This window comes from Pelodiscus sinensis, chromosome 32 (genome assembly GCF_052426305.1).
Source record: "Pelodiscus sinensis isolate ZL-2025 chromosome 32, ASM5242630v1, whole genome shotgun sequence".
Taxonomy (NCBI): Eukaryota; Metazoa; Chordata; order Testudines; family Trionychidae; genus Pelodiscus; species Pelodiscus sinensis.
The window spans coordinates 4,245,381-4,271,967 of NC_143083.1; the positions used below are offsets into that span (position 1 = coordinate 4,245,381).

Consider the following 26,587-nt stretch of genomic DNA (forward strand, 5'->3'; position numbering starts at 1 on the left):
TGTTCGCTAAGGTCATAAGCGATCATATCTGGAAGTTACACAGTCCTGCTGTTTGCTTAACAAGATGGGAGAGTGTTAGCTGATTGGTACTTTTGAGTAAAACTTTTGTTTTCCTTGGTGTCTACATGACCCAAACCAGAAATTTATCACCAAAGATCCCCAGACATTAATATTGGGCTAAGACAAAGCCTATGAAAAATAGGAACTTTTACAAGCATCTGAAAATAATAGTTTAGCATTCAATAGCCTCAGCCTTAATGCTGTGGTTAATTTTATGTGCATTGGTTTTTCAGTTGGTTGATACTGAAATATAGGATTGTGATTTCTCCTCCCTTCACAGCTCTTCCCTACACCCATGGAGGTTTGCATGTCGATAGTAAAATTGAGACTAAATTTCCATAGTATTCTAGTCAATGCAGTGTAGTGTACAGTGTAAATTAGAGTACCATTATAGCAATTGCACAGTATTCAAAAACTTTAGTGCCTTTACTTCACTTCTGTGTATAGGAATCATTCATCTGCCTGGAGTGTAACAACCAATGGTGAAATGTTGCAGCCATTTTTTATCACGTAACTATGTCCAACCATTTAAGACTAGAAGTCAGCAGTACCATGTGCAGTTGACCCTGCAAATGGAATTTTAAGAAGGCAGAACTTAGGCTAGGTCTACACTATAGCTGAAGGTCGGCTTACGGTATGCAATTCCAGCTACATAAAAACAGGGCTGGAGTTGCTGTATCTTAAGTCAAGATTTGGTGCTGTCCTCCCAGTGGGAGGTCAACAGGAGAAACAGTTCCATCAATGTCCCTTACTCCTCGCGAGGAGGAGTAGTTCTGGCATCTCCGAGGGTACCATCAGTGTTCGATTTAGTGGGTCTTTACTAGACCCACTAAATCAAATGCCAGATCAATTGCTGCAGAGTTGATCTCCGTAGTCTAGACGTGGCCATAGTTATGCAACTTGGAATTAGAACAACTGTTGCAAATGGCATCGTCTTGTTAACCACAAGTGGTCCCTGAAGAGAGAGAGAGAGGCAGTAATTTCTTCTAACACTTCTGCGGGCACTCCTAGCAAGGCCCCCCTTTGTGCACCCATCTGCAGGGGGAAGCAAAGTGATGTGGCTTTGCTTCCCAACTGCTAGCTGTGTTGCTCCGCTTCCCACTGGTGAGTACCAGCCTTCTCCTTCCCCTAGTGATTTGCTGGCAGCCAACAAGTGGAGTCATGTTTCTCCACTCGTCCCCGTGGCTCCTGCTGCAGTCACCAGGGTTTGCAGGCAGGCCCCTGGTGTGCCTGGAGGCTCTTGACCCTTGCCCCTCCTGCCCACTATAGAGGGGGGCATGTGGAGTCTTAAACCTCCTCCACATGTCACTAGTGTATACGGTATTTAGCAAAAGGAGAGGGGGGCCTCTTGGTGCTACCATAATACAAACATTTATTACACGGGATTGTCAGCCTTGTGGTGCCTCATTACACCAAAGTGAGTATTGAATCAATACTGATTTAATGGCAAGAGAACCGCCTCCTCAATTTTTAGTGCTATTTCTTGCAGTCAACTGATGAAATGGAAAACGACAATGTGCTTTCTGTGTAAATGTGCTCTCTGGGTGGCTTGAACATTTCTGTTCCCTGAAGAATCCTCTATGATTCTACGAGAAGTGCATTAGTGAGACAATGCATTTTACATTAGTCCAGTACAAATGGTGTAAAACTTTGTATTAGAATGAATCTAGAAATGATTTGATCCGCAGTTGTAATCAATTGCAATAAGAAATGTAGAGTGACAGCTAGGAAAGATTTACCTTGTATTTGGCAAAATCTGGGTCATGTATGCAAACAGAAGTTTAGTTGTGATTTTTCTTTTTTCACATAAGCCAAAGAGATGTAAGGTGTGGGAATGGCAGCTAATTACTGCTGGAGAAGTCTCTACTGCAGACTAATTGGGACTGAGTGATGGACAGTTCATACCTTTTTAAGTACAGCCTCTCTCCGAGTTACGGACCAAACACTTGGCCGTAACTTGATCTGTTCGTAACTCGGACCCCATTGAGTTACGCGTGATCGCGCTGTTCGTAAGCGCAAGTCGTGTTTGTAACTCGGGGCCCGCCTTTACGACCGCTCCATGGGAGCTTTGGTCGTAAGTGCAAACGGTCGTAATTCGACTGTTGGCAACTCGGGGAGCGGCTGTAATGTTTATTCTGGCAGTTTAGCAGTTGCTTCTAAAATTACTTTACCTATTGAACATTATTTTTTTTTTATTGTACTAGGAAGTTATGCTCTTGTCTTTTTCCATGTGCTGAGACTTCTATGTGCATTTTTCATCATGATGAAAATGAGCTATAAATGTTTTGTTATAGCTTTCTCCATTATATCGGCAGATTTAAATTGCAAAATTAATTTAGCTGCTGTTTGGTTTTCTGGTGGAAACAAAATGCATCTATTTCCGTTCCATAGGACGCAAGTCTTTTTAATGATAAATAGGCTCTGGTATTGACTTTGTTAAATGTATGACAATTTACATTACAAAGAACAGTTCCAACTTCAATGTGCCACAATATGTATATTATGGGAGTGCCTATTGTGCTAGGTACTGTGCATTCTTATAGAATGCCCGAAGAGCTTAGCATGAGTAGGCAAGACAAAAAGTGAGAGAATATTCACTGCCCAAAAAGTGTGGATTACACAGATGTTGTGCAGGGACATGGGAACCATTCTGCACAGCTAGGAATCCCTCTTGCTTACATCTTGGCCTTTGTTTTAGAAGCAGTTTCCTGTGTATGGGGGAGCTTTGTATTATAACTGTGTGCACCTCTACTTTCAGGTGTGGGTCAGGTGGTGCTTCAAGTTGCTGCTGCCACAAACTGCAAACATCACTATGGTGTGGAGAAAGCTGATATTCCAGCCAAATATGCTGAGGTGAGTTTGTAGGTTTTTGATTCCAGGGCTGGCTCAGTGCCTTATGTCTTGCGGGTAATTGTTATGCATTAGAAAGCAGGAAACCTGAGTGTGAATCCTAGACACTCTGGCTCCTTAAGTCAGTAAGGACTGGAAACACAGCAGTGATAAAAATGAGGAGGATTAAGTGCTTCCTGTTCCTTATAGGCCATGCTCTCTGAGTGATCAGAAACATCCATTAACTGGTCTCTGAAGAGAGCTTAGTTAAGGCCTGAAAAAGAACTAGGCAGTGTGAGGCTGTGTAACTGGGGATAGGAAGCTTATAAAAAGGGAACAAAAGTCAAAAGGGAAGATGCATGTTGAACCTAGACACCGTACTGCCTAAGCTGTGGATTTCAGGACCCTAATTAGTATCTGCTGTTTGGAATGGGACTTTGAAAGGACTGTGTCACAGAGGCTAGTGCTGTGTAAGCTTGAACGCCCCTAGGAAGAAGTTGGGAAAAGTCAGAGCATTGGGAGAGAGCTATCGGAATGCCTAATTTTTTTAAAAAAGTTTTGTAATACAGATCATGCTAAGAATGCCCCTTAGCAGCCCCAACTCTTAAAACCATTGAGTTTAGATATTAAAAATGTTAGCTGCGGAGTTACTGAGGCCTATCGAATAGCAGTGCTCAGTATGCACCCAAAGAAGTGAATACAACAAAATTTCATAATAAGGCTCTTGTACTTAGGCAAGCAGTTTTCTTTACACTTCCATTAATTCTGTGTCTATGGGGACATGCAAAGTTCAGCAATTCCAAGGGAAACATGGAATCCAAATGAGTTGCAAGCAAACAATAACAGTTGGTCAAGTTGCAGTAAGAATTCTGTACTTCCTCCAGTAAGTTGCACAGAGCTTCACACCTTTAACTTGTCCAAACTAATGGACTTTGTTTTTTTTCCACACACAAACTTTAGCTTAAAGAATGCACAAATAGCTTTTGAGCTTACTTTTCGAAGATATAGGTAAAAGGCTCTGATGCCATCATGAGTGCCATAGAAGGGCCTAGGAAGTAAGTTGTCTTTACTTTTCATAGTAATTCGTTAGAAATTTTGAGTTGGAATACTTTTACCAAATCTTTCTCCCTCATCTCCTTGCATGAGTGTTCTGACTCATTTTAGAGCAGCTCAGGAAGGCTAAGTTCCTGGCTCTTTAGTAGTAATCACTATTTAAAAACCACTGATTTGTGAAAGAAAATACTTAAAAGGCCAGAGTTTTATTTATATTAAGCCCCTTTTATGCCACTCTAGCAGTGTGAAGGGGCAATCATGTAAATGACAAGCAGGCTGTAAAGAACTAATTTTTTTTTTTTTACAACAGCATGAATAGAATATAAATTGTTAGGAGTACTAATCCTGATGTTGTTGTGTCAAATGTTTTATTACTTTACCAGGTAAACAAAGTATACCATGATGTTCCAGCACTTACAAATGGCCGTTGATTCACTTTTATACAGTTTTTAAGCTTTCACTTAAATCGTGGGAGGGGAAACTAAATTTCCAGTCTATAGTTTTGAAACTTCCAAAATGTTTACTGACAGTTCAGTGTTTCTTTGACTGTGGAAATGGAAACAGTATTTGAGTGGTGCGGAGTGCCTGGTGTTAACTCTGAAGCCTAATGGGCATTCAGATGTCAGCAAAAATGTGTCTCAGCTGTCATAACATCAGAAACCTCCAGCTGATCTGTGTCTGAATGGAGTTTCAGATGGTGGATGAAACCTGAATGCCATTTCTTTCCTCCCAGTCTGAGCTCTGGATCTATATTTTGCATTTACAGCAGGTCTTGGAAGAGTGAGAAACTCACAATTTCAGTACACATCCATTTTGGTTTTAAATGGGAATGAACCAGTATAACTGACCCTCACTGCCATAGCAGAGAATAGCACTTTCCATAGTCTATAGGAAAAGAATAATGGTGCTGCTTGTCATTCACCCCAGACTGTTGGGATGTGAAGGATTTTCAGCTCCTTTCTCCTCTCTGGCAATGGAAACCCACTGCCAACTTTGAACTACAGGTGCCATGTCAGCCTATGCAACTGTAGTCTCTCGAGTCATAGATTGACACATTCTCTCCCCCTCCCCCCCCCCCCCCCCCAACTGCTGGCAGTGTGTTGCAAGGCAACTGCAATAGCAATGGGACGAAGCATTCCTATTTATGCTTTCTTGTTAACCTTAATTAGACTGTCTTTACCTCTCCTCTTCACTATCTAGGCTCCCATAGGATTACGTTCACTGCCTCCTGCTTGCTCTGGGATTATGTAGCACAACAGCAACAGTTGCACCATCCTTGGCAGACTACTGAGCAATGTCAATTCTAAGTGTCTTTAAGGCTTCTCTGGAGGGGAAAGCAGAGAATAAGTCCGACTTTGTCCCCAGTAAGAAACTAAAAGAATAGAATTTCAGTATGCCTACATGATTTTTTCGCAGTCCAGTTAAGGTGCTAATGGAAAGAACTGCTAGAGTTTTGTCAGAGTTGCCTCTTCTCCTCTCACTGTCCTGCGACTGGTATCGCGAGATTCCTAATGGGTGGTTTTGTTTTCCCTCCCTCTTCTAGACGATGGACAGAGAGTTCAGAAAGTGGATGAAATGGTATGGGAAAAAACATGCAGAATACACAGTGAGTGAAATTGTGCTGAAAATCTTTGTGCTCCACTTATTGCTGATGTTCAGAATTTATAGGTCCCCTTCCTCCTGTTCTCCAGCCAAGATGCAGCATGAGTCAGATTGCTTCCTGGCCTTTACCTTGCTGCTGCTGAGCAAGGCTCTCAAAAATACATCTGCCCAGAGCCCTCGTCTGGACTCTCATGACATTTTGATGTGCAGTGTTGGAAATTTTGCAGTTCCTGGGAACCTCTTTATTATTAACTTGCATTTATTCAAGCTGTTTTCTGCTCCCATGAACATCATTAGGAAAATTGTTCCTTGATTAGCTTTTTACTTGGGAGAAATTAATATAATCCTGTTTTCTAGTGGTGCTCTCAGAGCCCTGAGAATACCCCAGGTTGTTTGTGTGTCATTTATTGCAACTGTTGCTTAAAAAAGAATGGTTTGCGGTCCCATACTGCCATATGCTGAATCATGGAGGGATGAGTGGGTCACTGTGGTTCCCTGATCATTTTGAGGAATTGCCATTGAGTGATTCTAGGGAATTGTCCCTTCTGTAGGGATTTAGTGAGCTATCGCTGTAGCACACCTAGCATGGGAGTAATTGACCAGGAAACAGATCCTGGTCTTCCATGTGATTTTTGCACAGCACTCTACAACTAAGCTACTGGATCAGTCTGGTCCACTTGCTTTTGAATTTCCCATTGTTTTCCACACCATATTATCCAATGGTCTCTAGCTGGTAGTTGGGGATTGGCATCAAGGAGGGTTATGTTAATTCTTCATTTGCAGAGAATGTAAAGCTCATGACAGTCTAATGTCCAGGGGTCAGCCTGGTAATGAAAGGGCTCTACTATTTCTCCTTGAGACATAGGCCGTCTGTTGGGCTAGGATAACAATGTTGCCTGTCTCAAAATATCCCTTACTGAAACAGACATGTAGCGTGGGACATGATTCCTTTTATATATTCTGATCCTCCTGGGCAAGGCTAATTTGCAGTTGGGTTAATGTCAAAGTTGCAAACTTTCCTGCTGTAAAACCGTGTGCACGCCTCCCTTACCAGCAAGTAGTCGTATGACACTCGTCCCGTGTGCTACCCAGCTGGCATGATATGAAAAGTACTCACTGAAGGCATTTCACTTATGCTCCATATAAGTTAAAGACTAGGGAAGGAACCTAAGCTGAAATGTATATTGATTTCTTGAGGCTGTGATTATGGCCACACTGTATACTACATGTGGTAGAATCTGAAGCTGCAGTGGGAACAATACTCCTTATTTTTGTTCTTTTCTTTGGAGGAAAGGTTATAAAAGCCAATGGTAAAGACCGAGGCCAAAATTTTCCTACGCGTGCCCCTAACTTAAGGCTCCCAGATAGCTTGCTTGCTTTTTCAATGGTATTGAGCAGATGGGCTCCCACTTGTCAGTGGCAGTGAGGGTGCATGGCACCACTAATATTACGCCACCTTCTATATCAGGGGTTCTCATACTGGGGTCATGACCCTCAAGGGATCACATGGTGGTTACATGGGCATCTTGAGCTGTCAGCTCCATGAGGCTGACAGCCCTGAGTCCCCATTAATTTGGATTACTCTCCTCCTCCATTTGTAAAAGCAACTCAGAGGGTTGCTTATGTGAATGGGGTCACCAATACAAAAGATTTTGAAAACAACTCAGGGGGTAGCAGTGTTAGTCTGTAACTGAAAAAAATGTAAATAACGACGAGTAGTTCTGCAGCACCTTAGGCTACGTCTAGTCTACAAAGAAAAGTTGGAAAAAGATATGCAAATTGCAAACCGCAATTTCGAAAGAGGCTTTTCTGAGATTTGGCATGTCTGCATGGCACTAGGGATGTTAAATATGGGTTAATTCAATAGTTGATTAATCCCATGAATTCTTATCGGTTAGTTGACTATTCTATAGTCCCCGGGGTGGGGCCAGAAGTCAATGTGCTCCGGTCCCACTCCTGAGGAGTCCCTTGCCACTCAATGTTGCTGCTTCTGTATCAGAGGCAGCAACGTGGGTTCCCAGGTGAGAGCAGTTCCGCGAGGGGAGCCAGTTTAAAAACCAGCTCTCCTCGTGGACTGGCTGCCTGTCACCCCTGATACAGAGGCAATAGCACAGGATGGCAGCAGCTCCTGTTGGGATTGGTCCTGTCTTGGGCAGGGGCTGGACTTGATGACTTCCTGAGTTCTCTTCCAGCTTTGATTCTATCCCAGATGCGGCATGAGCCGGAACTGAACCTGCCTGCTTGGCTCCTAATACACTTTAAATGCAGAGCCACAGTGGGGCTAGGTCTTGGACTCAGCACGAGGCTGGGCTGTTGGCCAGCCTGCTGCTAATTGTACTGGCAGGTGTGTGTGGGGGGGGAAATGCATGTAGTCTATAGCATTCATCTATACGCTTTGGTTTATTGGTTAATTGACTACACTATTCCATCCCTACACGGCACGAAATTTCGGAAAAACCTGCTCTTTTGAGCCATGTCTCCTTCCTCGTAAAATGAGGCTTACAGGGATGGCGAAAACATGTCCACTTTTTCCAAAATTTTTCCAAAAACGTGGATGCATTTCTTAGATGCAGCATTGCTTTTGGTATCCCAGAAAAACGGTGCAGTATAGATGTAGTCTTAGAGCAGGGGTGGGCTAAAGGGGCCTCTGTGGGTCAGATCTGGCCTGCCAAGAGATGGATCTGGCCCGCAGAGGCCCTGCTGCTCCCCCGCTCCAGGTTCTGATTGGCTTGGGGGGCGGAGGAGCACACACAGTTTCCGCTGCCCTGGCCCCATCTTGAGAGGAGCATGCAGCATTTATAAGTGCCGCACAGTCCTGGCTTCACGCGCTCCCTCGCCCTCAGGCCCTGATTGGCCTGGGGGTGGGGAAGCGTGCGACACCTCCTCCTGCCCTGCCAGGACTGCGTGGCACTTATAAATGCTTATAAGGGTGAAGAGAGAGTGGAGGAAACGTCGAATGCTTCCCTGCCCTGGGGCTTTGATTGGTCTGGGGCGGGGGAGTGTGGGGAAATCTTCTCCCAGCACGGGGAAGGGATGGGGCAGGCCGGCAAAGGCACTCCCCCTCCCTCAGACCAATCATGGTCTGGGGATGGGGCACCCGGAAGTATCCCAGCCCCACCCCTTCCACTTGAGGCCTCGCCCCATTCTGGTGCGGCCAGGGGCCACTTGAGAAATTTTTGAAGTGGGCAAAAAATTATTGCCCACCCCTGCCTTAGACTAACAAAAAATCTAGATGATGGTATGAGCTTTCATGGGCACAACCCATGTCTTCAGATGAATGGAGTTAAGGGATCCAGGGTACCAAAAAATAGCAAAGAAAGAGAGGAGATGTTGAGGGAAAGAAAATGGGGGAGGAAATATTGTCAATTAGTGTCCATGCTAAATGCGGCTAATAGAATGGGCTATAGGTACCCGGTACTTTTTTTCTATGTCATTTGGGTGTGGAATGTAGCACCCATCCAGGGCAGGTCTTTTTTCAAACATTGATTACAGGTGTCAGACTTGTACATGAAACCAAGTTCTGCAGCTTCTCTCTCAAGCTGGTTTTGAAATTGCTTTGTAATAGTCACTTTTAGATCCATTAGTGAGTGCCCGGGGAAGCTACTGTTATACACGGATGCCTAAATACGGGTTTAGGAGTCTTACATTAGGTCAAAACGTTCTCATCTCCATCCCCTTGTCATACATGGCAGAGTTTTACTTGCTCTCTTTTGGCAGCTATCATCCCTTTTTAATCATGAATCTGGGGGCAGCATATGTATGTGCACCTCTAACCCTAATAAGATAACTGGCAATTTCTCCCCTCCGAGCCAACATATATATGCGGATACACACTTCTTGGTGGATTGTAAAGACTCTTTCCATAATTCTTGTGGCATGGATATTGGATAAGGGAAACGAGTCCTAAATCCTTCTATATTTAGTTCCTCCACATGGCAACATGCTGTGAAGCCAGCTTGTCTTTGGCAGTAAAACAATAATTCCATCCACTACCTCTGTGGTAATACAGGCTGTTATAATCGTGACTAGAATGCACTGGAAGACACAAAAGCTTCCTCTGGATGCAGGGAATGTAGTGGTGGTAGACAATGCAACTGCACTTAGAGCTTTGCTTGCTGCTTGTAAAATGTCTAGGTTACCACCATCTCTTATGTCTCAGAGAAGGGGAGCACTACTTCCCAGACAGCTCTCAAGAGCCCAGTCTGACAATAATAATCAATATGACTAAGGATTGGGGTGGTTTGTGACTCACCAGAATTTAACTTTGTAAATTCCATTTCATACACCTGGATTAAAAAGATAAAGTAAATATTTTAGAAGACCGAAGAGTTGGGGAATAGGGGAAAGGGAGTGGAAGGTTGACAGAAATTTGTGGGAATAAGTCTCCAATGCTTGCAGCTGCTTTGTATAACTTTGGACAGTGGTATTGAGTTTGTACACAGTGTTGCTGCCTTGCTCTAACGATCAAAACTGACAGACACGAGAGAGCAATAAATCCTGTTGTTCCTCTTGCATGATTTTTTTTGCTCACAGCCAAGTATCCATAATTCTTAGTACAACTGGCTCTGTGTTCGTACTCTGAAAAAATGACCAATAATAATAGCTTGAGATTCACATTGATTCCATATCCAGTGTGCTCTGTTTACAAGTGAGGTGATGGGTCTTCCCTCGTCCAATCCCACAAATGTGATCTGGAATTTGAGAACTGAGTAGTTCTTTCTTCTGGATGGAGCATCATCACAGGCAGTGGATTCTGAAATCAGAACATAATTAATGAGTCCGTTGATTCACAGACTTAAATAAGTAAATACAAATATCTAGGTTGCTTTTCTGTAGTCCCATTGCATTTGGTCACCAGTGCTATCGAGAATAAAAAAATGAAAATATATTTTAGTGAGAAGAATCAGTAAAGAGAATTTGCATGGTCAGAATATATACATAGGCTGACCTGTTGAGTAAGATGATATTTTAACACTGTCACTTGTCAGTCCATAATTGCATTGTAAAGTTCTCCAGCTGGTGCAAAACATCTTGAGGCATTTTGGAGTTCAAGGCACCTGCTGAGCTACAGCTACTAATCATGGGCTATTACTGAAACTTTTAAAGGTAGGGGGTTCCTATCTTGGGCATGAGAGCAGAAATTTTCTATATAATAGTTGGAAAAAATAACCACCATCTGTGGCTATTAATGCCTTTACTTGTTGTTTAGGACATCCTATATCACTGAGTTACTTTAGGCTTTTGGGCAAGAGTGTTCCACTACAAACCTAAACCCCATTCTTTCATCTGTTAATTTGTTCATTGTTTTTGTCTGTAGAATAACATTTCTGGTGTCTATTTCCATGAAACTGGAACTATTCCTTGGCAGTTTTCAAGTTAGTTTCAAACTTTTTTCCAAGGTACCTGTTGATCTGAGGAAGTCAGTATTTTTTCTTATGCGATTTGAACTGGGTGATTACATGGTCTGTCTTGAGAGTTCTGTGTCCTCAATGCCTTCCACTGGTTGTCTTACCATTTCCTTAATAGGAAAGGGTTCGTTCAGTTACACATGTGCACCAGGAGAGGAGTTATGTGCAAACTTGCAGAGCTGGGGAGAGAGGAGTCTGTGCGCGGGGTGGGGGAGGGGGAAGAGGTCAAATTCACATCTTTAATGTTCAGTATGGTTGAAAGGCTGAAGTTTTTTGGTTTAGTTTGGATTGATGACAGAGGAATTCCTCTGTTCTTCCCCTACTGCTAAAAAGAGCTTGCCCTAGCCATAGGGGAAAATTCTTTCCAACTCCTGAGCCTTGGCATAAAATGAAGGACGACATGCAGATTCTTAAGGTATGGGAAGAGGTGGGTCAGTGTTATACAGGTTGAACCTCTCTAGTCTGGCACCCTTGGGACCTGACCACTGCCGAACCAGGGAATTTGCCTGACTTGGTCGGTATTGTCTAGCAGCATTGCTGCTTACTGGACTCTTAGAAAACAGTTAGGGGTACATTTAGACCTAAATAACAATGCAGAACTCTTAGAGCTAGGACTGTTGGCTGTAAGGAAATGTTAAGGGACTGCAGGAAATTTAGCTTCACTCATAAGTGGACATCCAGCTAATTAAAATCATGCCGGACCATGGATGTTGCTGGATTGAGCAGTTCCTTCTTGCCCCCCAAATCGTGGTATACAAGTTCCCATGGAGTCCCTATGTTAGCCATTTTTGTAGTCCCCAAATCCCATCTTCGTAAAAAGCCTGCGGAGTGAGTGGCTGTTAGTCTGTAACTTTAAAAAAAAAAAAAAAAAGAGCAGTCCTATGGCCCCATAGAGACTATCAAATGTATTACGTCGTCAGCTTTTGTGGGTAAAGCTTCATCAATTGAGTTGGAGCACAAATAAATACATACATTTTTCTCTCCAGCTCATCTGATGAAGTGGGTTTTAGCCACGAAACCTTGGTGACCTAATAACTTTGATAGTCTCTAAGATGCCATAGGACTGCTCATTGTTTTTATAATATCTTGAGGGCATCCATATAGCAAGTGGTCTTGCTCCAGTTTCCTTGCTGAACTTTTAAATCCAGTGTGGACACTACTGTAAATCTGGTTAAAGATGAGGGTAAAACTAGGATTCGCTCTTGTTTTGTAAAACCTTGTTTGTCTGGCTTTAGCTTTTTGAAATCAAAGGTGGTTTGGATCATAGTGTTCTTTATCCAACCTTTCTATCACTTTGATCTGGAAGACAGGAGTGCCTGGGGAATAGGGAATCTAGATTATAGAATTGTGGGACTAGAAGGTACCTTGAGAGCAGTCAAGTGCTCTGCAATCATATATGCATGATTCTAACTTCCCAGATTTCACTTGAGGCTCTAGCTAGATCTAATGGCTACTTAGAGTTGTGTATCTGATTTATCCCCCACATAAGCAGACTGTATCATAGAAGGAAACCTCACTTGCCAAGGTATTTATGCATCTTGTCCAACCCCCACAACTGAGCTTGTGTGCATTAGTGGTGGATATATGTATTCCCTACACCAGTGTCTTTTTTCCCCTCTTTGTAACCTGCAGGCCTCACCTAGCTTTTCTGGTAGGTTTTGGGTGTGGCCTGGAAGTCACGTGTTGTCTCTTTCACAAAAGTCTTCCTTCAGAACAAAAACAGGCTGCCTTGATACCTCTTGCACGGATGTATTTTGCAGGCTCGTAACGGTCATTGCCTGTGCATAAAAGCTTCCATTGCCTAACTGAGCTGTCTGCAGTAAGGGTGTGGGCAGGATGTGTATTTGTCCTAGATATTTTTGAATGCCCTATTTCAGCGGGAAACTTGATGTTTTGGAATTTGAAAAGCCCTCCAAATGTCCCCTGTGGCTTTGACATAATGCCACGTTTCAGAGGTTTGGATTATTGCCTCTAGTTATTTTTGCAACGAACACGGGCTTAAAAATAACCACGTGTACTTTTCCAGGCGGAATGACCTGTTTTTGTGAGCCAAGCACTTTGCCCAGCGATTGCTAGAATGAGACTGTGCAGTCAGAGCTTTACAGCAGAGCCATCTAATGCGGGTCTGGGGAAGAGAATATTAGCTCCTGTTAGATTTTGGAGCCCAAAGCTCTGGGAAAATGGATTGGCCTTTAGAAGCAGCTATGGTTATCTGTTATAATGAATATAGGCCTGCAGTAGTGTGTTTCTTATTGCTTCCTAGGGGTGTGACATGCCAGTTTGCTTGGAGTTGCAGACTTCAGCTACTGTGAGCATATTCCTGCAGTCTCCAAAGAGCAAACAGATCTGTCTGAAAACCTGAGGGAAAACCTGCCTCTGCTTCTAAATTTAGAAACAGTGGGGGCTGGCTGCTCTCTGAAGTGGATTTCAGTGAGCTAATTATCAGTTTAGATAAAGCAGGTCCCCTGCCTTGTCTAATAGATGAAAATATCTGCATTACAGATGGTCCTTTCCATTCATTATTCACTAAGGAGATTACATTTCTGTGTGTGAGAGCGCGCACTGTGGGAGGGAGGGGTACATGATTGAAAGAGACTGAGTGCATCCCTACTGCTGTTACTGCCATCTCACACTGTCAGGCTGTGGTTTTCCTGTGTGACCTCGACAGCACAGCATTCTGTACTTAAGCATGAAATAGCCCTTCGGAAACTGGCTGGGTAGGTTTTTAATTACCATGGAAGAGCACACATTTCCTTACCAGTTCTTCCAAGTGAAATTTGGGGATTCTTGTTTGGGCCAGTTGTTTTGGGTCCTGTTGAGAGATCTCACTTAGTGTTCTCCCTTGGGATTGGTGAAGGTCAGGTCTATAGCAGTGCTGCTATGTCACAAAAGGTGATCGGTAGCTAGATCTCTTCGCTTCCGAAGTTTAAAAAGCATCTCTTATACCACAGTCATCAAACTTCACAGCAGGCAGTTCTCCTGCCTTGTTGGCAGGAGGTATACTGCTGCAGTTAAGGGTAGAAGCTCGTAAATGGCTTGAGAATTCATCAGCAGGATTCAGAAACTGGCATTAAAAAAAGCATACGATTTCCACACTGCTTTTAAATAAATGCTGGTGGGTAACTGGTGAAGAAGCCCCTTCCTTGCTTCCATATTGAGAAATGTACCTACTAACTGGATGTAGGAAACTGTTTTATAAAACAGTTGAGTCACAGCCATGTTTAAACATGGCTATTTTTATAGAGGAGATGGAGGCCAAAATTACTACCCTTTTTTATGCCAGTTTGCCATTTCTGGAGCAGTTTTTACCCAAGCACTGGCTAAACATGGGCTACCTCTTGGAATATAAAAATAACCATGTTTGAATATGGTTATGTGGTCCTCTTGATTTATAATATGGCTACTTATTGGCTGGGTAGATGGGGAAGAAAACATTTTCATGTTTAACCCAGGAATGTGCCTTATCAGGGTTAAAACATGTTTCCTTGATTTGGTTAAAATACCTTTTTTCTGTTTGCACAGACAGGATGAATCTATAACACAGTTGGGGTCACAACTATTTTTATAAGTACCTGAAATCTAGTCACTGTAATTAAAAAAAAAAAAAAAAAGCAAGTATGTAGCACTATTTCTGATGCTATTCCAGCCCTAAATCCTCCAACTAAGTGATTGGCTTTATAGTATATGCCCCACACAGACAGGAGAAACTGTAATTGTGGGGAGACAAGTGAAACTAAATCAACACAGTGATGTCAAATGTACAAAGTAAACAGAAATAATTTGTTTTGCCCTCTAATACGTTTGTCAGTCATCTGAGATACTAGCTGTAACCATGGTAGATAAGATTTTCAGACAGAAGTTTTGAAGTCTTTCAGACAATTACATTGAAAGTGTACTTTCACTTGGTTTTGGCAGAGCCTAAAAAGTATATGTATTGAAGTGTGTTTGACTCATGCATTTATCAGTCCCTCTTGGTCTCACATGATTGTTTTAGCTTTTAAAAATGTTCAGGAGTTTGTCAGTTCCTCTTTCCATTTTATTCCAATCCCTAAAATGAAGTTTATTCTGCAGTAAAAGAGCATGGGTTTAAGATAGTTACTCTTCTGTTTAACAGAGCTGAATGACTATAAAATGTGTGTTTAAGCTTTGTGCTTAGAATGAGTATTTTAGCCTAGTGGTCAGAGACTGAAATTATGGATCCATTTGCATCTTCTGACCAGCTGCTTTCATTTAGAAAGCTTCTAATTTAGGTCCGTAAGAAACTTTTCATTCTCTTACCATGGAGTTTGATATTTAAACCTTGTTCCACATTCTTATTGCTGTTTGCTGTAAAATTTTGATAACTCCTGCCTTCTACAAATGGAAGGGATGGATTCCAGCATTGTTTTTGTTGCTGAGGCTATGTCTACACTTAGCTGTTCTTGCGCAAAAACCTACGGAGCGTCCACACCTCAAATGTGCTTTTGTGAAAGGAAGTTGGCAGTAAATTGGCAGAACAGAGTGCTTCTTCCAGTGTAGGTAAACTTCCTTCTATGAGGCATAACTCCTACAGCTGTTGCACAAAAAGGCAAGTGTGGATGCGTCACAGGGGTTTCTTGCGCAAAAAGAGCCTATCCGAAAAAGCACAGGTGTCCTGATGGCCATTCTGTGAATGGCCATCAGAGTTTTCTTGTGCAAGAGTATCCATGCAGTATGGACGCTCTCTTGCACAAAAGGTGTGGACGTGCTCTTGAACAAGAAGTTTCTGCACAAAAACTGTTGTGCAAAAGGCTTCTTGCGCAAGAAGCCTGCAGTGTAGATGTAGCCTGAGACTGTACACCACCTTCTGTAAAATTCACTGAAGTACTGATGTTAGGAATTTTTGTCGTGTCATCTCATCTGGTGGAGAGGACTACTCTATTGCCCTGTCTCTGCGGAATTTTCTAAACTGACAACATTAGTGAGCACCCTAATGTAGGCCATTGTTTTGATAACTCTGCGCAGAGCTATATAACCATGTTAAATAGTCTGATAAACCATCCAGTGCTCCCAACATTAACACCAAGGACAGCAGTGCCAGTGTTAGCAATTGCAGAATTCTTTTTTACAGATAGTACTTAGGGTAGACAAGGCACATGGTAGTCTTTCTCAGGAATAATGACTTAAATTTTGCATAATAGAGCAAAATGCATCGACTATTTGATTAGTCAGCCATTATTTAACATCCTTAGAGTATACTAGATATCTGTCATAACCAGCATCATTGAAATTTTTTTCTTAATTAACCAAGTGCAGCCATTTTAGTATTTGGAGTATTCTATATTGTAATTACTGAGAATACTGCAAATTAGTAATTTTTAGGTAATACTTCAAACATCAAGGGCAAGTCTATGCTAGAATTGCTGCATCAGTGCTGGTGTGCAGCTGTAGTACCTGTAGTACGTCTGGTAGAGATGCTCTGTGCTGACTGCAGTTAGAGCTGTGAACTCTCAGCATCCCTGAAAAATCCGATCTTTGGGGCCTGAGCGTTAGCCCCCAGCCACTGAGGAAACGGAAACTCGTGGACATGTTTGCATATTTCAGGCTGAGTCTTCTCTCCCCCTCCTGCTGCACCCCTATGATGGACAAAAAAGGGGAGTTGAGAAGATGATTCATTTAATGTATGTGATGCGCTTGGGTACCGCTGAGATGAGTCCAATGGAGAAACCAATGAATCAATAAAACCTTGTGTGGTGGTGCACAATTGGCATGGTAGGCAGTAAATAAGGCATGAGCCACACACTGAATGGTTATCCTTAGGAGTCAAAGGACAGCTGTGGCACGGGAGGCTTTGTTTTTGTTTTTGTTTTGTTTGAATGGAGTGGGGTAGTTGGCTCTGAGGCATTTCCTGAAGATTTCAGGTGGCCCTATTCATAACTAGCATTACAGAGTTAGTCTAGTAATGTGAACCTTGCCTTGTCCGGTGTACAAAGCTGCAAGACATTTACATTTTGTCTATTTTTTTTTTATAGCTGGAGAGAGGTGATTTCCTCTCAGAAGAATGGAAAGAGAGAATTGCAAACACAAGGTACAGTAGAACAGTTGATTATAGCTTTATGAATTGGTAATATTTGTCAGTATATTCTAATGGGATAATGGGAATTGAGGATGGTCAGCTCATGATTCTTAATTTCCATAGCTAATATTTAAAGCTTATATATGAACTTTCAGACTAGTAATAGTATGGAGAGCCTGATAAGTGCCAGGCGGAATGGTTTTTCATGCATTCCCAGAAGTATTAATTGGAGTTCCCAGCATAAATTTCTCTTACTCAGCTGAAGATGGCCCCTTTTGTCTTAGCATTTCCTTTCTGTGTCAGTGACTCTCGCAAGCCGGCTTGAGTGACTGGCACTTCATATGCCTGGGAGAGCTGCTTACCTTGATAGTAAGGCTGAGCTAACTGAAATTGGCTATTCCATTATATATGATTCTCTTGGATAGTTGAATATTTATGCAAACTGAAGATCTGCATTTAGAGATGGAGTAGTTTTTTTACTACAGCATATTGCTGCTGAAGAGGGAAACACTCCTAAATTTTTGTGAAAGGTGACATGTTCATAGAGACATGTTAATAGATACTAATCAGGTACCATATGATAGAAAAGAAAAATACATTAATGCAAATGTACTTCTAGACTACCCCGTTGCTGGGAGGGATAGAAAATAGTTTATGAAGAGGCTTGTTGAGACTCTTTTCAGGGCTGTGGCAAGTTATGGATAGTTTCCAAGACCTCGTTTAAAAGCACACACAGAAGAGGCGTCTGCCAGGCTGGTTTTTGCATTACTATGTATCCCAGTTCAACTTCTTGGGCTGCCTTTTAATTTGTGGGCAGACTTGTCCCAGCCATGCAGTGTGGTATGGTTTTACTCATTAGGTGTTTGCATCTTACACATACATCCTTCTGTACCCCTTCCAATTCTCCTATGTCTTTAGAACCATTTTGAATATAGGCACTAGATGCACCTACAGATGTGAATGGTTAACCAGCTAATTGTCTGGGGCTGCTCTATCTGTGCTGCGATCTGCTGCAGGCCCCCTTCTAAGTGGCTAGCCAGTTAAACACAAAATTTAACCGGTCAACTGATTAAATGGGATTTTACACCCCTACCTTCAATCTGGCAGAACCAGACTGCTAGTGCTGGCTCCAGTGGAATCGGCTCTCCTCCTCTGGCCCTGGGCGGGGTGGAGGCTGCGTATGCTGCTTCGGCTGGCCACTGTCACTTGGCAGTATTCACAGTGCAATGGAGTGATTGTCTGCCAAGGGGTCACAGCACATCACTTCAGCAGCACAAACACTGCAGTGAGGTTGTGAGCAGATCATACGATGACTGGTTCATGTGCCCACTTCCACATTGACTCCAAGGACAGGATGAGAGCCGCCCCTGAGCAAGGAAGGCAGTGGTAGCGCTGACTCAAGTTCAGGGTGGACCAGATCAGATCTCATGCTGTGGATTGTTTGCTATTCCACGTGAAGACAGTGGTAGATCAGTGGCAGTAAAGGATTTCTGTGTTAGTTTGGTTCATATGTAGTTGGTTGCCTTCCTGTCCCATGACCTTCTCCTCCCTCCCACAAAAGATCATAAAGCAAAAGGTTTTTCATTCTCAAGCCGTAGTCATTTGAATTTGCTTTTGTGAATACAAATTGATCAACATCTGCTCTTATTTTTGATTGATCAATGGATATTTTGACCCAGCTCAATTTCCTAATAAAGTGAAATTTCCCCTTTCATTTTCGGTTGTAAGCAGAGGCAGCATCCTAGCTGATGGCCTTTTTTTTCCCTTGGATTTTTAAGAGCACTTCTAGCGACTTCATTTGGTTAAAGGTTTTTATGACACCATCCCCAATCTGACAGAATAATTTACCTAATCTAAATTGTGCTTCTAAGAAAGCAGATAAGGCATTCCAAAGGTTCAAACTCTTAAAAATGCGTTTACTTTTGCACACCCATAATTATTGTTCATATTTCTTATCTCGCGACTGCTGATGCTTAAGCAAGATGTGTGGCATTTTATTATTCATACTGTCTGCACTTGTGGTTTTAGCAGTCTGCACTGAAAAGGCACTAAACCAAATAAGGGGGAAATCTAAGTTATTTTGGTCTCCAATGTGCATAGTAAATATTCCATCTAAACAAACATTTTAAAAATGATTTCAGATTACTTCATTTCTTTTCTTTCTCCCCTTAAAATTCTGGGGGCTTTTTTTTGCATAGGGGGTGAGAAGCAGGATAAAAGGCATGCACTTTTGGCTTTACTTGCCAGACAAGATTTCCCATATCTGTAAGAGTAGGGGTGGGCAGCAGAAAGATCTTTTTTTTTTTTATTCTCCCATAGGTGTTCTTAAAATTGTGGATTTTATATATAGCTCTGGCTATGTCTAGAAATGTATGTATCTGTTGTATGGAGGCATTAGAAGGAGAAAATACAACAAATTAGTTAACTTTGCAAAGAAATAAATCCTTACAAAATAGATGGCATTGTCTGGAAAAAGTATCTTGAAGAGCTTGATCCTGCAAGAGACTGAATAACTTCTGAGAGGTGTCAAGCATACTTATATCTCACTGAAGCCAGTAGAAGACATTTGGAAACTCACAATATCAGACCCAAAGTTAAATGATTTCAAAATTAACTGTGTAACATATATTCACCATTTGTAATATGTCCTGTTTCTTACTGCTTATGGCTGAAGGTCTTTTTTCCCCCCACTTCATGACACTTTTCACCTTTGCATTGTCATGTCTTCTTGTAATTTTCTCAATTTTTCAAGGCTTAAATATTTTTTAGGGTGATGAGATTTAATCCGTCAACCATGAAAGACACACATGTTTCAAGTGTAGGAGAGCCAAAGACAATCTGAGGACAGTAAGGCTACATCTGCACTACATGCTTTTTGTGCAAGAAGCCTTTTGCGCAAGTGTTTTTGTGCACACACTTCTTGTTCAAGAGCACATCCACACCTCAAAGCACATTGATGTGCTTTTGTGCAAGAGAACATCCACACTGCATGGATGCTTTTGCACAAGAAAGCTCTGATGGCCATTTGCAGAATGGCCATCAGATCACCTGTCTTTTTTCCCCATAGGAGTTTCTTGCGCAAGAAACTTCTCTGGAGCGTCCACACTTGCCTTTTTGTGCAAGAACTCTTGCGCTAAAGGGAGTTATGCCTCGTAAAAGGAGGTTTACCTACACCAGCAAAAGCCCTCTCTTCTGCTGTTTAACTGTTGATTTACTTGAGCAAAAGTGCATTTGTGGTGTGGATGCTCCACGGGGTTTTGCGCAAAAACCTTGCAGTGTAGAAGTAGCCTAAGATTTGTTGAGCGAGAGCTAGGAGAAAGATTGTCTACCCAAATGCCTTGGTATTAATCTTCTGAAAAGACCTGTTGTATTTCACCATCATTTATGGGATTAAGAGGGTGTTTGGTAAATAAATTCCTTGTGAATACTTCTTCAAATTACCAAAGTATAATAGGATTCAGTAGATATCTGTCAAGACGGGCTGTCAGCACTTCTTAAGTGTGATTTAACAAGTCCCATCAACATGTCAGCAGTAGCTAAGCTCATGTGCACCGTGAAAAGGCCACCAGACATCATGGAGGCATAGTGAACAAACTATAGTAAAACTCCCAATAGTCCTGCATTCAGTAGTTCACCATCAAAATGGCAAGAGCCTAGTGAGTGAGCTTCGTCAAAAAATGAGTCACAAGGTAACAGCGGCAGCCGCTGAACTGAGCAAAAAGGGTAAAAAAGGCTTAAAAAAACTAAAACATTACAGTATACTGTATACAGTATGTACAGTAAAAAGGGTTAAGAATACTTTATATACAGTGTGTGTGTAATAATATATATATATATATATATATATATATATATATATATATATAAATAAATAAATAAAAACCAGTTTATAGTACCTCCCGATAGTCTGGCATATCTGATAATCCGGCACCACCTAGGTCCCATAGGTTCCGGATTATCGGAAGTCTACCATATTAATATTATGATGGTGAAACTTGCCAGTGTAGTTCTTAACTTATGAATTCATGGCACGGAAGCTGCTGATCTGATTAATGGAAGTATCATAATATGACACTTTTTTCACATGTACTTATTTACCAAAATGTTACGGTGAATGCTGACTCTAGCTTATTACTTTATGTAGCTTGCAAGTAGAAATGTTCTGTTTCTTGAGTAAAATAGTTATCCACCCTCTGGATACACTGTATTCTCTTGTTTCAGAACCGTGAACATCATTCATAGAAGGTAGTTGATTTCATAGAGGTAGCAGTGTGTATAAAATAAGATGCCATTTGTCTGTTCCTGTTTAATAACTAGACCATTATCTTGCAGTGTTATTTTTGTGAATAATTTTGCCTTTGGTCCTGAGGTGGATCACCAACTGAAGGAGCGATTTGCAAACATGAAGGAAGGTAACACATCGAACTTAAATTCTTTTCCGTTGGTTTTCTCTTTCCTGCGGGAGCTGCTGAATATTCTGCCGTTTTTTGCTGCACAGTAGTAGCTGTGAGTTGCTGTACGTGGATTCAGTGTTTACTAGCTGCTGCAGCATGCTGCCTGTTCCTGATTTGCTATCTCCAGCAGCCAGCTTCCAGTTTAAAAGTCTTTTGGAATCATAAGACGCCCCACAATGTCTATTGCATTCTTCTAAATGTTCCTGCTATATACATGTGCACATTGTTTCTGTGGCAGAAGGGTATTTCCATGGCAGCATTTTTCATAACATTTTTTGAATATTTAATCCTGAATGTGTTTTTCAGCTTTAAATACTCTATTTATATGCAAAGTTCTGTATTGAAACAACATGATGATTGTGCTTAAAAACCTGCACTAACACCCTAGATCAGTGCCTCTGAAACAAGAGTCCTCAGAGCCCTTTGCTGTACTTGATAGAAAAATTCATTGTGAACCAAACTGGGATGGGGTGATAGATCTTTGTCCTATGAATTTGCCCACATATTAGAAAAGATGGAGCAATCACGTCCCTCAATTAACATTGAAAGTCCTAAACCATTAATCTTTTAATCCTAACTTGCTATTCACACTTTACTCAATGTCACTGTCCAAACTGATGGGCTTCATTTTGTTTCATTTGGTTACTTTATCTACTAGTTATTATGTACTATACTACATGCTTGGGTTCAGGTGGGGTTATTAATGAGGAAACTGATCCTTCAGCATCAATCTGTGGTTCTGCAGTGGCGGTGATGACATTTTTATAGTTATCTAAAGCCAGGTTGGTAGATACCAGTTTACGAGGAACAGAATGGAATGGATGTGTGGACAGCTGCCACAGTGGCTACTAATTGGCAATTTTACCTCCTCTCAATAAGTAAAGCAAGGTCTAAATGGACTTGGAGCCTGGACTGCCTTTTCTGCCTACGAGTAGCTCTCCATGCAGGTCTTAAGGACACTGGTGGCCGGGGCGGTGAAAATTTGCAATGCCTCTGCTTTTGTTGTGATAAGGCTTGGATCTTCATGGGTTTGTAGACATTGCAAAAAGAGACCTGTGGCAGCAAGTCTGTCAGCTGACTGGGGCTTGTGCTGCAGGGCCGAAAGTAAGGTTGTATGGTGCAGTCATCCCCACTTTGGCTGGATCCTGGGCTCTGAGATCCATGGCCCCTCACTGGGTTCGGAGCCCAGGCTTCAGCTGGGGGCCATATAGCTACACTGCTTAGCTCCATAGTACAAGCCCCAGTGAGTTGACCTAGGCTGGTAGACTCAGTATCCTTGAGTGAGTGTGGCTGGTAGACTCAGTATCCGTGTATATGTGTGTGTGTGTGTGTGTGTGTGTGTGTGTGTGTGTGTGTGTGTGTGTGTGTGTGAGATCTTTAGTACAGACACAGCACAAGATCAATTCAACATGTTCAACTAGTACTAAATTAATTAGGTGAGTTGCAGTTAAGAGGCTTTGTGGCCTCCTGGATTAGGCATGGCTCTGGAAGCCAGCAGCTGCAGAGTTCAGTCACACTGTGCCACTGAGCAGTCATTCAGTCTGTCAGGCTGGCAGGGCCTCAAGCAGAAGGGGCCGAACCAGGGTACTTCCCTGCTTCCTCACCCACAGATCATGAATGGTCTGGGGGTGGAGGATTGCCTTTGCCCCTCCCCTCAGGTTTCCCCTGGGCACCTATGCCCCTGGCGGTGGAAGGAGATTTTGTGTACACCCCCTTCTGTCCCCAGGCCAATCAGGGCTTGTGGGTGGAGGAGCACACGAAGCCTCCTCCCACCCTGCCAGGAGCACGTGGTGCCTCTAAGCACTGCACGCTCCTTGCAAGGCAGGGGTAGAGAAGAGGAAACTTGGTACACTTCCCCCCCCATACCCAGGCCCTAACTGACCTGGGTGGGGGGGGTGGAGCAGCAGGGCCTCCATGGGTTGGATCAAGCCACTCGGGGGGCCGGATCCGGCCCGTGGAGTCCCTTTTGCCCACCCCGGTCTAGGGGCTCCTTACCATCTGAAAACCAGGTAATCTAATTGCATGTTTTAATATAAATTGCGTATTGTATTGTTCTCAGTGGATCACCTTTCACTAGTCAGAACTGAATGCTAATGAAGGCTTGTGAGAACTTAAGTAATGAAAAAAATGGGAGGGCAGTGCAATTTTAAAATCATGCTTGTAAAAATTATTTACTCATCAAAGGCTTGCTCTGGAATATATGGCAATGCCCTGGAGCACTTCACAGTGGAAGCAAATGAACAACAAGTTTGCTTTGTGAAAGAGGCGTCTCAGCCAGGTTTGGATGAAAATGAAGAGAACCCCTGAAGGGCAGGGAAGGCAAAGGGGTGTAACAGACTTCTTTAGAGAGCAGATTGACAGTTTAATCTGTAGAAAGTGTGCTAGGACTGTTTTAAATATAATTTTTTACTTCCAGTATTCTTAACCATCACTTGAATCTCTGATCATTTGGGGGGGGGGGCAGTCTTGTTTTCACGATAAATGTATCTAAGATGTGGTGTGAAGCAAAGTGGTGATCCTGAGTTGATCCTACAAGCTGTTTGGGACCAGTACACTTGGTCATTCAATGAGCACGCAGCCAGGAGGGGCTGGACATCACAGGGAACTCCCAGGATTCAGGGCTTCCCTTCACTAGCTTGTGCAGAGGGAGTGAGGCCTACAAAGTAGTGCTTGTGCGCCACAGGCTGGCGGTTTCAGACTAGACCCCTGGCAGGCACAGATAAGACTGCTTCACCCTAAGGGCAGGTGAGGTACCTCAGAACCCTGGACTCCACTGGGGAATGTCAGAGTTGAAATAAGTGCCTTGCTGAAGGTCTTAGGAACACAGGACCATAAAGTATCTCCTGGGTCAATAAGTCCAGTCCCCAAACACCAGAATTAGAGTTGGGAAGAGAAGCCAGGTCTCCTGATTCCCAGTCCAGTACCCAGCCACTGGAGTAGGATGCTTCCATGTCTCATGCCTCCAACTAAATACAAATTAAATGCCCGACTCTGAAGTAAAGCTAGAGATTCAAACATACGGCAACTCTCCTGGCTTTGCTTGGTTTGTGACACAGCTAGAACGTTATGGAATTTACTTATTTTGTTTATGCCTGGGCTTGGCCTCACAGGGAATAATCCTGTGTGAGTAGCACTCCCACAGCTACTTCAAACTGTGATAGCCCACTCTATACATCTGCCTTGCAAGAGTGGTTAAATCACTATTTCTGTAATATCTGTCACAACTAAAACTGTCACATGTCCAAAGGACTGAAGGGGTGGAACAAACATAGTGAACTAAAAATAACCCAGCCACGTAAAAGATCATCATGGCATTCTTAGAGATTTCCAACTGCTAGCTTTTATGGCTCAGCTTCTTATGAAAAAAAGATCTGAGTATTAAATGGTAACTCTCTCCAAGTTTGAATATTATCTAATACATACTCCACACCAATGTTCCCTCTAATTTTTCCCACCCCAGAGCAGAATGAATTTTGTTATGTGCACCAGTATGGAGGTGATGCGTGACACGTCACCTCCACACTGGTGCACACAACAAAATGCCCATGGCAGGGGTGAAGTCAAGGGGTCCTGTGTGAGAGTGCAGGCTTGGGGTGCACGGGCTCTGGCTGGGAGTGCAGGCTCTGAGATGGGACTGGGGGTGAGGGGCTCAGGTCAAGGTGAGAGAGGTGAGGACTCCAGCTGGGGGTGCAGGCTATAGGGCTGAGGGGTTTGGCAGGAAGGAGGGTGCTCCACGGCTACTGCCAGGACTCCTCCAGCTCTCTCGCTCCCTCCCCCCTCACAGCAGCACCTGGGCTGAAGGAGTTGGGGGAGGGACCTCTCCCTGCCATGGCAGTTCCAGGACTGCGTTGGAGCCAGAGTTGGGTCACCCTGGCCAGGTGTGAGTAAAGTCACTCAACGGCTGGAGGCCATCCCTCCACCAGCCATGGCAGGTTGTAAAAGAGGCTGGGCTAAGTTGGGGTGGCCTAGGTCCCAGGATGGGTTCTTTGGGCATCTGCATGGCATAGGCAGCTGAGTGGCTGTACAGCTTACCAGGAACTTAGCTCCGCACCTACAGGACATAGGTAAATAAAACAAGAGACACTTAAAACATTTCTTAAGTGGTCCCTGGCAAAAAATTACAGACTTTAAGAACATCATTTTCTGTATATTAACGTGACTCCTTGCGTAACATTGTGCTTGCATTTTGCAGTGAAGTCTATGATTGGTGTGACATCAGCTTTTATTTGAGACCTCACATGACACACTTTTGTAGGCTAGAATGTAAATATCACACTCGAGATTCCTGTAACCCCTCAGCATGTCCCTTGCCATTAAGAGGTCTCTGTGGCTATATTTTCCCGACAACAAAATGGGAATAATTATTTTTAGAATATTTTGAGGTAGAGGTGCGTGTGTGCGCACGTGCTAGCAGTGATGGTTTTGGGGCTTTTTTTTTTTTAATATCTTAAACAAAAACTTCAAGCTTTTTGAAAGTGACTCAGTGGCGTTAATACAATTTCTCATAGTTGCTATTCAGATACTAAATGTAAAGCAGCATCTAGCCTTCTTTCTCCAGAGAATTTTGGTTAAAGAGTAGTGGTAACTGGCTCGCTTATGTCTTTTTTCCCAGGTGGCAGAATCGTGTCCTCAAAGCCTTTTGCACCTCTAAACTTTAGAATAAACAGTCGAAACTTGAGTGGTAAGATTCACTTCTCTCTGCTTAAATGTGACTGTGTGGTGTTCGGTATAACTTTCCCCTTAAAAAAAAAAAAAATCAATAGAAAGCTCTAGTTGTATATTAAAGCTTACACAGGGCTGCAGGTCTTTCCTCTTTTCCCCTCCCCCCCACTCCTGGACAGGGGCTGCTCCAGCCAGGTGGGAGTGCCCCTCGTCTGTGGTGCCCCCCTGGGCAGGGAGCTGCTCCAGCAGGAACCAATAAGCCTCACTCTTAAAGGAAGCAGCTGGCGCAGTCACCTCCTGTTACTGCTTTGCTTTTAAAATCTGACCTGTTAAATGTGTATTTAATAAAACTGCTTTGGTGACAATAATGTTACCTTCTTTTAAAGCTTTTTGTATCCATCTTCTTTGGGGCATTCTTAAAAATCATTAGAGGGCAATATTTCATAGAACATCGCATGTTAGAACGAAGCGACCTTGAGAGATCG

At 42.9% G+C, this 26,587-nt stretch overlaps 1 protein-coding gene across 5 annotated transcripts in view; it reads left to right on the plus strand.

Annotated features, from left to right (window-relative positions):
* DOT1L (DOT1 like histone lysine methyltransferase) overlaps positions 1-26,587 on the plus strand; it is a 112,813-nt gene that overhangs the window by 41,027 nt on the left and 45,199 nt on the right. For all 5 annotated transcript variants that reach the window (XM_075903196.2, XM_075903195.2, XM_075903194.2 and 2 more), the window contains exons 6-10: positions 2,819-2,913; positions 5,486-5,548; positions 16,943-16,998; positions 21,319-21,398; positions 26,053-26,121. In XM_075903196.2, the coding sequence (XP_075759311.1) occupies positions 2,819-2,913; positions 5,486-5,548; positions 16,943-16,998; positions 21,319-21,398; positions 26,053-26,121 (363 nt within the window). The remainder of the gene's footprint in view (positions 1-2,818; positions 2,914-5,485; positions 5,549-16,942; positions 16,999-21,318; positions 21,399-26,052; positions 26,122-26,587) is intronic.